This window comes from Corvus hawaiiensis, chromosome 4 (assembly GCF_020740725.1).
Source record: "Corvus hawaiiensis isolate bCorHaw1 chromosome 4, bCorHaw1.pri.cur, whole genome shotgun sequence".
Classification (NCBI taxonomy): domain Eukaryota; kingdom Metazoa; phylum Chordata; class Aves; order Passeriformes; family Corvidae; genus Corvus; species Corvus hawaiiensis.
Genome location: NC_063216.1, coordinates 257972 through 273375, shown reverse-complemented (window position 1 = coordinate 273375; position 15404 = coordinate 257972). Strand labels below are relative to the sequence as shown.

Genomic DNA, 15404 nt, shown 5'->3' with positions numbered 1-15404 from the left:
CATCTGCTATTATTTTACCAACCGTCTGTGCCCGTTTTCTAGTGCTAGATACAGGATGATTTCCAAGGCTGGCATAGTTTCTTCCCGTGCATGTCTGTAGCATTATCACACAGGAAACACAGGATAGAGCAGGCGTTTATGTTGCATTCCCCTGGTACCAAAAAGTTGCCATGGTATGGGCAAGGAATTCTTTGCAGTATAGGAGAGAGAACATGAGGATCATCTGCAAGCCAGAGTGAATTGCCTGGTATTAATGCCACTAACTGATCTCAACAGCTGTTGAAAGAGGCTCCCACAGCTGTAAAGTTGGCTATGATTGATCCTTTTTCACACATATTACCATGGCCCAAGAAATAGCAAGCACTGGCACATGTGGGAGAAGAGCACTTGAATCCAAGTCTAAATTCCTCTAGGGCAGGACCCATGTAAGTGATAGAAGCAACAGGGGAAAATGAGTTGGAAGAACATGTGGCCAGGCAATGGCTGGACACAGCTTCAGACTCTCAGAAAATGCGTCTGATGGGCATCTTTGCAGTTTCAAAATAGTATACTTCAAGCGTGTTTTCTTCGGCCTCTCTCCTAGCATCTTCCACCATCCTGAAGAAAAGTGTTGACTGAGGGAAGGAAAGCAACCAGTGTGACAGGGAGATTCCAGATTCCACCAGAAATATTTTTCTTCTGTTGAAGAGCTGAAGAGCTAATCTATTCCTCACTTTACTTCCCCACCCTCATGTTCTCCACAATTGCCTGAAAGTAGCTGCACCAGCTGTTGGAGAGGAGCAGGGAAATGCCTGTGTGGGAGAGGGAGCCAAAATGTCCTGGTGGAGCTCCTCTACAGGACTGAGACGCTGCATCTGAAACAGACCTCTGGTTTCTTTGGATGCTTCCAGAAAGAGCCATTCTTCCCAGGTCATAGTACCAGAAGATTTGCCAATTATACCTCCCTGTAAGAGATTCCCAAGGTTCTTGGTAACTACGATGTTAAGGATGTGCTCTAAAATATTTTTTGCATATAAATCTAAGTGTTTCCTTATTTGCTTTAAATCTACATTCAGTAAACATCTTTGTGATTCTGGACTTAGGCTCCTACAAAGCAACTGAAGCTGCTAGTCCTCACTGTACAAAATACCCACAAAAAGTGAGGAATCTTCTCACTCCCCAGCTTAGGAAGAGTTCAAATATGGGTCTAGACATTACTCTTGTCCCACAACTTTGTGTCAGACTGGAATCAAAACTTTGAAAACTGTGAACTGGGGGAATAATTATGTGAACTTTGCTGACCCATCTCTGCCTGTTTGCAGCATCCCCGCAACCTCCAGTGGTACTATCTGGAACAGGATTATTAAGTCTACGGGGAGGGAAGAATAAGAAGTAGATGAGCTGTTAAGAAGCAGGGAAAAAAATCTTCTCTTCATGCCCATGACCTCAATAAGGAAAAGAAATGAGAAGCACAAACAGGATGTGCTAGCAAAGCAGAAATGTTGCTCAAACTTATGTGTGTTTTCAAAACCGGTGCTGTGGAGGACTTCAGGGCAAGTGAAAGAAGTCAGACTGGTGAGCTCTGTGTGTGGTCATTTGTCCTTAGAGTACACAAGACCATGGGTGTAGGGGCTTGCTTTGCACTGGCATGTCCACATCCTGTTAAGACTGACTTGGAGTCTTCTTCATTAAGAATCAGGGAAGAATTTAGCCTCCATGGTCCACTAATTGCAGGAACATGCACTTGACACTGCCAGCTGGGGGCCAATCAGGCAGAGTTGTTAGGCTTGTTTAAGTGGGAGGTTATAAATCTGATTTGATACAGACTAGAATCATCATCATGTTTCACACCTGAGCCAAAGCCACAGAGCAGCTCTGAGCTGAAATGAAGCACTGACCTCCAGATTCTATATACAATATCCTGCCAGCAATCTTAAATCAGAAATTATAATTTCCCATTTCATGAACTGGATTTGTATTTGTCCTGTCAGGCAAGGTCAGTCTTTCACACATTAAGATAAAATGTTGAGTAGTTCAGTTGTTTAACTGTAGTGCTTAAAGAGTGATGGATACTGTTTTTCAAGGTACCTCAGTAATGTCCAGAGGCAGCATCCACTTGGTGAGTGGTTCAGTTCTTAACAACTTCATGGGCCTCAGCCTTAATGAACATTGCAATCACAACCCAAACAAAGTCTTGGGAATTTCTCTGGAGGATCTAACTTTTAGAGGACCTAGAGTGATCCAGGGGATCCAGAGAGCTGTAGTGGGAGGAGAGATGCTCCTGGGCTACAGCAGTGGGGAGTCAAAGAGGGATGTGATGCTGTGACTGGGCAGTGGATAATATTCATGGCTCCTTTGTGTCAACATCTTCCAGGAAGACTTCACAGGACAAAGAACAAATGCATGTACAATGGAAACAGAGACTTCAGGTAAAGAGACATGAAGACTCAGAGACAGAGATGTCCAGAAGTAGATGAAATCAGATTTTGGGCTTTAAGCGTGTGCTGCTGAGGGTGCAGCATACTCATGCAGCTCAGAGAGCTAGGAGGAAAGATGTTTGAAGGTTTTGTTTGAACAAACTGTCCAAAATCTGTCCATCCACTTATCAGCCTCCCACATATAAAAATGGAGCAACAAGCACCAAGGACTTTTTCCAGCAAGAACACACACTTCCATTTCAGTACTTTGATAAGTCACAAATGGGGCAAGAAGGAATTTCTCCAGAAATGCCAGGAAGGCTGGCTTGGAGAAGTAGCCAGTGGTTCACATGTCTCTTTACTACTAACTGGTGCCAGGAAGCAGCCAGTCTGTTATGGTGACTAATCCAGCAGGCACTTTAGAAATGAGTCCACAGCTGTTCAAACTACAAACTATATTGAGTTATAATTTCATTGGTCCACAGTCATGAAGTAAACACTTTTCCAGTGGCACTAATCATGTTTTAACCCTGATCTAAGCAGCAGTCTCCCTCTGGAAAGTGAGGAAAATATGAACAGAGCTTGCCCAACTTTTCCAAAGATGTTTCAGATCCTAGCCCTTCTTCTCAGTACACATCCAAGCACTTCCAGAAGACTGCTTCCTCTTCCTGAGAGAACTCTGTCTCCTTTGCCTTAAAAGCAGGTCAGGTCTCATCTGTACATCTTCCACAATGCTTTGGCACTCCAGTGCTATTCCCAAGTCCACTGCCAAAGCAGACCTACCCCTGATGCTTAAAGTTTTCTGTAGAACTTTTCCCATCACAGGAGGAGAGGTGATTTTCTGCTGATTTCCTATTCAGCACCACAGAGGCAGACTCCGAAAAGCCCATGAAAGGCAACTGAATGAATATACTGTTCCCTCCAATTGTGACTCCGTCATTTCCTCTCATTACTCTAATAGAAACAAATCTTTCTCATCTCAGCCTTATTACCTCACACAAAGGAAAATGGTATGTAATCCTGTTAGAACTGGGTTGCTGCTGGACACATTTTAAAGTCATTGTTCTGGGATGCCAGTCTCCACTGTATGTGACTGGGAGAAGTGGGAAATGCAATTACTAGGCTATTCAAATGCCTAGAATGAAACCCTGCCATTAATAGGCAAAAGCCAGCGAGAAAAAGAGCCGTTGCTTTATGAAATTACAGGGTTTGGCTAAATTAGAGTCTAATCAGCACCTCAGTAAAGGAGCAGGGTTAGCTCCTACTGCCATCCCTGGAGTTTCTTCATGTCACTCAGCCTGATATTTGGCATCCCCAAAGGAAACTCAACCTGCAAGATGGCTTACGGTCATGAAGCCAGTGGTGTACAAGTCCAGCGGAGACAATGGTGAATGATTTATACTGTCCTTTGATATGGGAAAGACCTCAGAGTTCAGGAACAGAAATCTGCCTGCTGCTGCCATCACCTCATCTTGTACTTTGGCTCTGAGCTTTTTGGCAGAATCTGGGATCAAATCTGTCTCTTAATATTCATGGCCTACAGCTCCAATTTTGCTAATTGTTGGTGCAACCCAGCAAAGCAGCCAGGTGGGAAATTTGCATTGCTAAACTCATGGAGCTGCAACTTCCCCGCAAGGAATTCACACGCTGGAGGAGAGAAGAGGGCTAGCTCTGCTTGTGGCAGTCAGTGAAGCAAAGCAGAACAAGATGAGTGGGAATAATCTCAACTGCCTCATTGAGTTGCCTTCTGTTGAGTGGTTAGACACTGACATGTTCCTAATCATTCCCATCCATGTGAAGCCAAGACATTTTTAGCTGGTAGCAAAAAGATAGAAATCTTGCAGAGAAATGTTAGGGAAGACCACACAAGAACAACAATGACCATCAGAGACCACAAGCAGAGACAAACTTTTGTCCCAGATTGTTCCTTGCAGTCAACCTCCTACTGTTATTCCCTGCATTTGCTTCTCTTCCTGCCCCTCTCTTGAGCTGCATGGCTGGTCCTGCTGGTCTCTTCTGCAGTCAGGCATCCACTCATCTCACTGTTTTGATGTCCTTCTTTGTCTTCCCCTTCTCTGCTGTGTGTTACCTCAGTCCCCCAAAGGATTCCTGTCCCACAAGATGAGGCTGGGTTCCTGCTGAGAACAGAACCGTTCTTGCAGGTCCCAAACAGAAGGGATGTGGGCTGAGGTATGGTTCCTGCTAGAGAAGGAGAAAGCAGCTGATCACCACTGGAGTCTCCAAGTCCCTTGAAGAGCCGAGAGTCACTTCCCTGTTTATGCTCTTTATTAGTCCCTATTCTCTTTAATCGGCTTAGACTGATGAGCCGAGGCAGCGGTAAGGATCAGCTGGGCTGTTTAATTAAAGGATTGCAGCTCAGCCTTGCAGTTTGGGGGTTTGTGTAAATGAGCTGCAAGTACATTATTTAATCTGCTGTGCAGAGAGGAGCTGGGGCATTAATGAAGCAAATTCTAATTAAAACTAGATAGCTGATGGTTATTAGTGGCATCAGTTCTGACAGGATTTATCTCATTTAGGGAAACCATCAGGAAGGGGAAAAGAGAGAATAAACCCAAGCTGGTTTATCAGAATTCACAACAGCACCACTTGTGACTGGCTGTCCGTTCAGTGGCACTCAGAAGAGGTGCACAGGGAGCTCCTACGTACCAGGCTCTCCCACTGGGAGCCCTGATGAGCTTATTTAGGGGTATGTTTGGCTCGCCCAGGAACTGATTGCCTATTCAGGCTGTCTGACCCACATATTTCAGTCTTGATTGACTTTTGTTCTGCTTTGGTTCAATCAGGAATCTGTTCATGATTTGAGCAGGGTGACAGACTCTGTAAATGATCTGATGAGCTTCTCCTAGAAGCCTACTGAGCCATTCCACAACAGCATATGGATATCAGCTCCATGCTGACTTTGTGTTTTTCCCTCTCCGTCATGCTTTTGCCTTCCTCACTGCATTGCACATGTTACTTCGGACATGAAGGAAGCCCATGTCTGACTGCAGGACCTGGCAGAGACTTGAAGATGTTTTATGGCCAGCATAAATTTAACTGGTGAGTTTAATAACTCTCTGTGCCTATTCTCACCTTCAAACAGCCACGGTGGCTTCAACCATCTTTTTCTCTGCATAGAATATTGTGTCGCACACAGACAGATTCAGGACTGCTATTGGGGTCTGGAGGCATTAGAAAAGGCAAGAACATGAGAAAGTCTGGGGAAAAAGTAAGGAATGCATGAGGCCTGCAGTGTGGGACAAGCTGCAAAAGGCATCAAATCAGTACAAGGCATAGATCAGTACAAGAAGTCCAGATGCAACTTGCTATAGGGGTCATGGTCATTCATCCCCAGTTCAGGATTTCCTGGCTCAGACTTGTCTTTGGATGCAACTTGGCAAAGTTGTTAAATTACTGAAACACATGATCACTTCTTCAATTTACCTGTCAGACCCCAGCAGAAGCAGGGCAGGCAAACTCAGGCTCAAGGGATAGGCAGGACCTTTCAGAATCACCAGGACAAAAGGAAGGCCTGGCAAAGAACATGACAAAAATTATCCTAGAGCTTAAGACTGTGGGACTGACAGCCTTGTAGAACAAGAACATTCTAGAAACTAAGGGAACTGATCAGAAATAAGATGGAGGCTAGGACAAGAATGGGGCAGGGTCAAGGATGAGGGTATGAAGATAGAACACTATGGCAAAATTGAGCCTTTTTTCTAGACAAACTAGAGCACTTAAACAAAATTCTCTCACTCCAGAAATGTAAGGGAGAGGTGGCTTTCCCTACCACAGAAATCTCCATGGTCTCCTCCTCTGTTGCCTCCTTTTCCTTGCCATCTCCCCATCTGCCATGAAAGGGCTGTCATGCAAACTTTACCAATGCTTGAAAGCCCTCAGCGCAGACTGATCATGGGGGTTAACTCTTCCACCTTCATACACACATGGGCAGGAGGGGTCCTGCTTCTTTACCCTGTCTCCAAGTGTAGCCAAACCCTACTTTTGAGCATACACACCCACCCACCCCTGTTCTCTTCACAGTTGTCCAGCACTCACACTTTTTCTTGGAAGGAAATCAGAAACCACAGCCTGCTCCAGTGAGAAGAACAAGAGAAATTTCATTTAAAAAATGCAGTAGCCTCACTACTGCAATTCAGCTGCCCAGTTCTGTTCAGAGCCGTGCTAGTAACTCAGGCTTCTTACACAGGTGCCAAAGGTCAGATGTAAGCCTAGCAGCGTAATGAGAGAAATCTTTAAAGAGAAACCTCTTTGCTATTTTCAGAAGGGTGATGAGGCCTGGAAAAACAGAGTAGGTCTGTAGGATGTAGGGGTGGGAAGTCGTGAGAGGAGAAGGAGATGGCAAGAACAGAGGGACAAGGCCAAGCATGGAAGCTAAATGCCGTATGTGCGTCTCGAGTACCTCTGAAGCTCCTCAGACTCCTTGGTCCTGGCACTGACATCTTTCACTGATGAGGGAGAGCTGAGAACTGCTGGTGCCCCCACACCTGGCTGTACTGGATACAAGCTGGTGATAGTTAATAGTACCTGTCTACAGCTGTTCTTTGGGGGCAGGCTCAGACCATCTGACACAGGCAAAAATGCTCCCCCCACCCTGATTCAGGGTGTGAGACAGAACCCTGAGTTTGTTGGGTGACTTTTGCTATACTTTAAAGGTTATAGTGTGTGTCCAGGAACCTCATAGAGTGAGCTAAATAATTTGAAGGAGAAGAGTGAAGCATGTGCATGTCAGTGTCACATACAGTAAGAAGAGGTACAAGCATGAATGTGGGTTGATGGAGATAGATATTTGAAAAGAGGCTGAAAAAACATTTTGTGTGTATGTGAGTGGAGGTCGGGGGAGGTTGCAAGCAATTACACAACAGTACAAACAGTAATCTCTGGGAGGGAAAAGCAAGGGACAGCAGTGCTGGGAACATGGGATGTAGGGGAGGATGGAAGTGGATTGGCATGTGTAATATGTGAGTTTTGTCTGGGGCAGGAAGATCAGTGATGGATGATAAGGAAGTAGAAAAAATAAAGATCTTGCTGGCAACAATTTCCCACCTTGGTGAGGAGTCTGGAGATGAAGGCTTCTGCTCTGCATCAGCTGCTGGGCAACAGAACTGGTGTAAAACAGTTTCATTCCTGCAAGAAAAAACAAACCGCAGTGGGTCAGTGTTCACTTCACTCAGCAGAAAGCTCAAGAGAGAATGCCATTTTTAGAGCTGTTCCAAGGGGACAGTGACTCCCAGTGATGCTGAAAGAGTAGTCTAATTCTTATATGAACATTTTTTACTCCAAGGTGGAGGAGAGCAGAGAAAAGGGGGCTGAGAGTTCTATTCCCTTACCTTACCTGTTCTCATGCTGATGTCAGCCTGTGGAGAATGGGGCAAAAGTGCACAACCCAAAAGTTCTCCTTCTAGCAGCATTTGTTTCACAATCCCATACATCTCATGAAAAACAGTTTTGTCTGTCTTTAGTTCTATTTCTTTTGGGACAGAAATATGTCCTTATATGTGTTTTCTTACATATGTTTCCTATACATTGTGAAGTAGTTGATCTTTTCTTACCAGTGGCTAAATAACCTCTGCAGACAATTCTCGTGAAACCTCCCTGGAGCACAGAAATGGCCTTAGCACACCACTGCTGGGGATTACCGGGAATAGTAGTGGAGAACTGACAGAACAAGCACAGGTATGGGGACTGAGACCATGACAAGAGAAAGAGACCATAGAAGAGAAAAGCAAAACCCTAAGAAGTAAAAAACTTGAGCAAAACAGGAAAACAAAAGACAAAAATATGTTTATTAGATAAGAAAGACAAAAGATTTCATCCAAAGTAAGAAATCCTAGTGTTACAGAAGTTTTTGACACTGGGCTCTCATTTCCATTAGATAGGTTTATTGCAAAAAATCAGTTATGGTATTTGGTATCTTGACCTTGGTGCCTCAAAAGAGGGACCCCAAACAAATAAATCCCTGGACAATTATACCTTTATGACCTAAACTCCCCATCCCTCATGCGACAGTCCAGACCAACAGCATTATTGGGGTCTGGGGTCTCCTTGCTCTTTGTTGGTTTGGTGTTTTGTTACCAAGTGGTTGCCACTTGCTCTTCTTCATATGCTCCTTACGTCAGTTTCAGTGGAGGTTTTGGTCAGGGCTGTGGTCAATGTGTCTTGGTTTGAAAGACAGGTGTCTGCCAAGGAAGGCGGGAACCTCCCTTGGAATGGAGAATATGACCCCCTTCCCTCTGAATTATGATAACTTTGAAATTAAGGGGCTTTCGGGCAAAGATCTGAGAAACAGGAATAACAGTTCTTTACTAGTGTGTGTAACAAGGCAAGCCAGCAACAGTAACTGTGGCAGCACCAAGGCACAGCAGCGGAGCGCAGGCCCAGCCGCTCCCGGCCGCCGGCGCTTTCCCCTCGGCGCAGCTCCGCTCGCGGCCGCCAGGGGCGCTGGTGGCTCCCGGCCGGGCGGGGCGGCCTCGGGGATTCCCGCGCCGGCAGGGGGCGCTGTGCCGCGAGCTCGGCCGCCGCCCTCCCTCACGCGGCGATGGCGGACGGGCTGGAGGGCGAAATGGGCTGCAGCAGGAACCTCGGAGCGGCAGCAGGAACGGCAGGGCCGGCTCTCCCGGGGCAGCAAGCAAGAGGTAACAGAAGCTCGGCAGCTGTGGCAGGAGCCATGGGGTTTCAGTGCAACGGCCGCTCCCACAAGCAGAGCTTTACTCACGGTAGGAGAAGGCAGCAGGAGGCAAAGCCTTGCAGTGGTGGCGAATTGTCCCCACAGCAACCGCAGCCTGTCTCCCCTCTGATGCTGGCAGTGAGAGAGTGAGAGACCGAGCAAGTGGTGGGATCGTACTTCAGTCTGTTTTCAAGCAGGCTCACACAAATACTCCAGCTCCTACATCCTATCACACTGCTCATTTACAAAGAATCATTTGTATTGAAAAAGACCCTTAAGATCATTGAGTCCAACCATTAACCTAACACAGCCAAGCCCACGACTAAACCATGTCCCTTAGCCCCACGTCTACATGTCGTTTAACTACCTTCAGGGATGGTGACTTCACGGCTTCCCTGGGAAGCCTGATCCAATGCCTGACCACCCCTTCAGTGAAGAAATTTTTCCTGATAAGCAATCTAAACCTCCCCGGGTGCAACTTCAGGCCATTTCCTCTTGTCTTGCCACTTGTTACTTGGTAGAAGTGACCAACCCCCCACCTGGCTACAACCTTCTTTCAGGGAATTGTAGAGAGTGATAAGGTCCCTCCTCAGCCTCCTTTTCTCCAGTGCCCTCAGCTGCTCCTCATAAGCTGCTCTACAGCCTTCAACAGCTACCAAAAAAAATCTTTTAAAAAATAGACACCCCACATTTCAGCCATTTCTAATCTAAACATTTCCCTAAATTAACTACACTGTTCTCTGCTTTTATTCAAACAGCAGATGCACAATGACAATTCCTAATTGCACCTGAAGAAAGCAAACAAGAGGGAGCAAAAACAGGGAAAAAGAGGAAGGAACAAGGATGGACAAAAACCTAAGAAATAGTAGCTTATATATAGATGAAATGCCTTGCTAGTTAATTATCATGGTAGAAACACAAAGAAAAGTAAAAGGGAAGCAGGGAAAGGAAGAGTGGTGTGAAGTTTCAGGACTTTAGGCTCAGTCTCCTGTGGGCAGTTTAAGAAAAAAAAGTATCCCAGATCCTCATCAGAGAATTAGCACACTCTGAGCACCGCAGCTGCAGTCAGCTCCTGACTCTGGTTCTCATGATTTCTTATGTGTGCTCAACAACAGCCTTGGGTGTTTTCTACCCAAACCAAAGTTGTCTTGAACCATGGAGATCCCAAGATCTCTGGAATAGTTGTGCCCCTTACGTACCACCACCAGATGCTGATCATGCCCACATGCAGAAATTTGCCTCCAGTGGGATCCTTATGTCCCACTCCAGGGGCCATGACTCTCATGGAGAATCTACCAGGGAGGTGGTGAGGAGCAGATACTGCCTGATGGAGGTAAATATATGAGTTGCACATGGGTATTCCAAGCCTGTGCTGAAAGCTCTTCCCATGACTGGAAGCAGGGAAGGTTATCTTATTATTCCTATTAAATCCAAGTTCTCCAAATGCCCAGGAGCAGTTGGAGCTCTGGGGCTGTTCGCACTCTTCTTTTACAGCTTGCTTCTCTTTCTCTTTTTTTCTCCCCAGGCATACACCACAGGAACTGGGTTCTGCCGTGGAGACTACTTCTGTTCCTTTTCCTCTTTCTTTCCATCTCTTGATCCTGCACATATCTGATATGTTGCAAATCCACACCCTCACTTTTGCATCGTGGCACCCAGACAGGAGCTGGGAGAGGGTTAACCTGTGGGAGAAGTTGATCCCTTCTCACCCGAAGAGGCTGTGTGTCAGTTGTTATCAGGACAAAGCTGCTCTCCTCTGGGTGCAAAAGGCAAGTGTCCTAGAGCCTCACTGCCACTTCTAAGCCTCAAGGAAGTGCTCCAGGAAAGCAACTGTCTTCCTAACACTGCGAAGTCTTCAGGTAAGACATTATTTTTGTTGTTGTGATTCAGGAGGGCCTGTCAGGATTGTAATGTCTGGTGGCTACCTGGATTTCCTCCTCCTGTGGTGTTGTCAGCCTTTGCAAGTTTGAAGTTTAAAGTGAGCCTTGAGATATTTAGTATCTGTCATAAGTCAGGATAATAGTTTTGATGGTGATTTCTTGTTTTTTGTTTTCCTTTCCATGCTGCCTTTTTATTTTGTTTTTAAACAAATCTTAACTTCATAAGCCAGAAAGGCTACATAACTTGAATATGCGGCCTCTCAGGAGTTAAACCCTAGAAAGCATGAGGTTGTTTCAGCCTTTGAAAAACAGGGAGGGAGGCAATGTAACTTCACTCATTACTTTGGAGTGTGGATCTGTAATTTTGTTTCTTTTTAAATGCCTCTGGTAGGTGGCAATGGTCGAGCAATTAAAAGGGTAGGCCCAGGGCTTGCTTTTCTGCCTGTGTTTTTCTGTACATCCTCTGCTTTGCCTTCTTCAAACCATTGCAGAGACTGAAATTAAACACACACTATCACGGGCAGATCAGGCAGGTGATTGTGGAGATAGTTTCTCCCCATCTGCCAGGATACTGCTGAACTGTTCTATTTCCAATTTATTGCTTTAAAAATAAATTATTATCTCTTGGTCTGTACTCTGAGGAAAGCTTGGAAGGGAAAACCAGCAAGAAGAAAAGGTGTTCTGGGTGAGTTGGGTGGCACAAAAGAGGAAGGGGCTCAGGGAGAGAAGGAGGAGGCATGCTGGGGTAAGGTTTTCCAGCACTATGAGACCCGTGTGTGGAGGAGCAGCAGAGGACAAAGGCAAGCACAGATGCAAAGGGAAGACTGAGAACAGCCTGAGCCTGTCAGTGCCTTGCTCCATCTAGCTGGGATGCACACTCCGGAGGCAAGGATTTGACAGTCCAGACCTATCTTAAATGCAGAGATAGCTTGGCCCAGTAGTTACCCATGCTGTCAATTGAAACATTAGCCCTCTCTCCTCTGAGAGAAAACAGCTGACTGAATTTTATTCAGATATCTTTAACATTGCTCCTGACAAGAGGTATCCTCCAGCCAGCTGCCTACAGCCTCAATAGGGGTATCTGTGAATGAACTGTCCAGCCACAGCAGTTCCTGCTCTGTGATGAACTTCAGAGAGGCTTGTGCCCAACCTCCTGGCTAGCACAAGCTGTCTAGTCAGCTCAGGAGTTAGCTCTACCTTTCTGGCTTCTCAGAAAGTTGGACTGTGCTGCAAAGGGGCCCCTGATTCATGCTGCCTTGGTCTTTCATCGATGGCTCCCAAGGGGATAAGCTTCTTTTCTCTTAAAAACTGGCGTTGTAGAGGGAACAAGAACTGAGGGCCAAAAATTTAAAGTCTCTGTAGCTTGCACATCACGGGGCTAAAGGAGGGCAAACTTTCCTAAAATTCCCTTAATGCTGTATCTTCCCTTTGGACAAGTGCCATGGGCTTTCTGCTCAGTCAGTGTTGCCCCCCAAGCATCAGTGCCCAGTAGTTTAGCACTGATGAGAGCTGTCTTGAAATAGAGATGCCCATCTGCTGAGAGCTGCATTATGGTAAACAAACCTAACCTCTTTTTGTTCTCCTGCACCCCCACAAAAGCAAACCCCGGTCCAGACAGCATATGGAAAACGGTGGCGCTCCCTGCTCTCCAGCAGTCAGCTTTAATTAAACATATATCCTGTGTGGCCTGTTCCCAGAGATAAAGAGCAGCTCTGTGTTTTTCTGCATGAATGATTTTAGACTACAAGAAATGCCAAAACAAGACAGAATGAAAATTGCTCTCACTATGAGTACACAGAGCGTGCTTTTCTCTACCATGCTGCAACACCTCTGCATCCCACTGCTCTGGTCAGTTGTGTAGGATTGCTGGCATGCTCCATAAATGAAGATCACTGGGTTCCCCAACTGCCAGTACTTACTAACCTCTGGGTTCTGATCCTTGAGCCCTACTGGCCTGCATATCCAGCAGCCTTGCCCTTGGCCCAAGCACACAGCAGTTCTTAGAAATCTGACAATGCTGAATCAAGGAATGTGCTATCAGTAAATAACTAGTCCAACTCATGCAGCCTTTCTGTTTTCTCTTTAAACCTCTGCCTTTTGAAGAAAAGCCAGAGGCTTTGACCAAAAGTCACTGTTTGTAGTGCTGGATATCTCAGCTTTCCTGGAGTCTTTTGCCACTTGTCTCTATCTTGCCTTTTTTTCGGGTAACTGCCAAGAGAACAGATGGAGTCGCAGAAAATCATGGCCTAGCAGGGGAAGATTAAAGGCAGAAAGAGTCAAAGGAGAACTGAAGTCATCTCAGATGAAGTTTTACTGGCTGTTACATTTCGTAAGATGAGCACTGGAGAACCACAAACAGGAATTATTTAGCAATGCTAAGTTAATGAAAGGCCAGTTGCAGTCTTCTGACTCCCCCAAAATGTAGCTCAATGCTACCTCTACCTACCAATGGAGCTGTGACACAACCTAGCTAAGGTTAGCTGCAGACCTTACTCCTTCTATCACCTCCCTTCTGTGATAGATCTATTTTTGACTGGAACTGAGAGTTGAAGTGAGATCTCAAAAAGGCACTGTTTCCAAAAGAGTACTGTCTAACAACTAGCTGCTTCTCCCCACTTCTTCACTTTTCACTGCAGAATACCACTAAAATTTTCTAGCTGTCTTAATGGCTCATCTCAGTTGTAGGGCATTAGACTGGTGTTTTGGAGGCAGTTGAGTATGGGCAGGGTTCATATTGTAAGGAAACATACATGATTAAAAATAAATTCAAAGTAATTTCTGCAATTTAAGTTCATTAAGTCCCTGTAAATTTGATGGCCTCCTCATTTGTTATGGGATACTGTTGACAGCAAGAATTTGATAAGATTCAGAGAGGAACTGGACATTTTAAGGACTATCCTATTAGAGTACTTAATGCAGATTTTTTCCAAAGCCAATGTATAGGACTCAAACTTATCAGCATTAGAAAGCCTGTAGCTGTTTTTAAATCTTTCCTCTTGAACAGTTGATATTGGCTATCTCAGAAAAGCAGTTACACAAACCAGAACCACAAATGTGACTGACTGAGAAAATTCTGTGTTAAGGGGCATGGGCCTTATTACCCAAGACACTAAAGTGTAGGAGTGCAACAAGCCTGAAGCTATTGTTGCCTGGAAATAGAACAAACCTTCCCAAACAACGTTAAAATGGTAATATAAAAGCAAAGCTTTACTTGAAAGCCTTCAAGTACACAATATGGCAAAACCTGCATGTGGTACAGTAATTCTACAATTTTGATAAGGTTAGTTGATTAGCATACCTATCATATACTGTCCAATTAGGAGAGTAGTTGGTTAGGTAATATTTCCCCAGGTACTGGCCCACTGGAATCAGTCAAGGGGCTTCTTTGGCCCACTTGGTTATGTCTTTCCAGATTCTGATTGGAAAACAGAACATCCTTGTAGTTGGTTCTCTTCTTGGAATAAGACTAAACAGTATGTCAGAAATGTGTTAGAATGTTAGCTTATTGTTCTAAAATGTAGGGGAAAAGGGTAGGAAAAGTACTGGGAGCTACAGCCATGTATTAGCAACCTACAAAGCTACAAATGTATGAAAAATATAAAAAGCTAAAAATCTTTAGGCATCACAATAATTTTATTTTACATTCCCAGTAACTACTACAATCCCAACCTGAGTGTCGCTAGGATGCAGGGATCAAGCATTTTCTTAACTTATTTAGCCACTGCCTGTCTACCTCTGTCTGTAACCCTCCACAAGCTTAGATACCTAGTTAATTGTATGACAAAAATGAAGTTGTGTCTAGATGATGTCTACATTCCAGCACATAGCTCCTGCCTAACAAAAGCAAGCTGCTGAAGAAACTCTGTGCTGTGGCAGCATGATGGATGAATATACAACATACACAGGCATGCCCAGCCTCACCAGGATGCATGGCAGCCCTTCTTTCAGTCCACCTGAGTGCCTATCATCCTACAGCTCTTTAGCATTCTCAAAGCTGTTCTTGCTTCTTCTCTCTACCACTCAAAGTCATGCTAGGAGGGAAGAAGAGGGAGGAACTTGCCAGGAGCATCTATTCTCTCTGCTTGCCTGCCAGAAATGAAAAATCAAATATGTTTTGTAGTCTGGAACTTGTCTTGTCTTGATCATCTCATGAGTGTTGGAGAAAATGTCTTCTTCCATGATGTTTCTCTATAAATTTGATTATTGAAAGATCAGCGCTCATCCTCTAAAACTTACTTAGCACCTGCTTAATCATTGTCTTCTTTCTTGGTAAAAAAATTCATTTTAAGTCATACATCCTTTGCATAGCATTACTATAAATTTCTTTTTTCAGTGCTAGGAGATGGGATGAAGATGAGATTCCCAGTGCCAGAGTATTTACAGTTTCTCACTAGAATATGTCGATTTTAGAGACCCTATGAAATGTCTTAAAACAAAATTGCC

At 44.9% G+C, this 15404-nt stretch overlaps 1 protein-coding gene across 4 annotated transcripts in view; it reads right to left on the bottom strand.

The window, feature by feature from the left end:
* Nucleotides 1-15404, bottom strand: part of IQSEC3 (IQ motif and Sec7 domain ArfGEF 3) — a 99972-nt gene that overhangs the window by 49885 nt on the left and 34683 nt on the right. For all 4 annotated transcript variants that reach the window (XM_048299976.1, XM_048299980.1, XM_048299979.1 and 1 more), the window contains exon 2: nucleotides 7461-7541. In XM_048299976.1, coding sequence (XP_048155933.1) covers nucleotides 7461-7541 — 81 coding nt within the window. The remainder of the gene's footprint in view (nucleotides 1-7460; nucleotides 7542-15404) is intronic.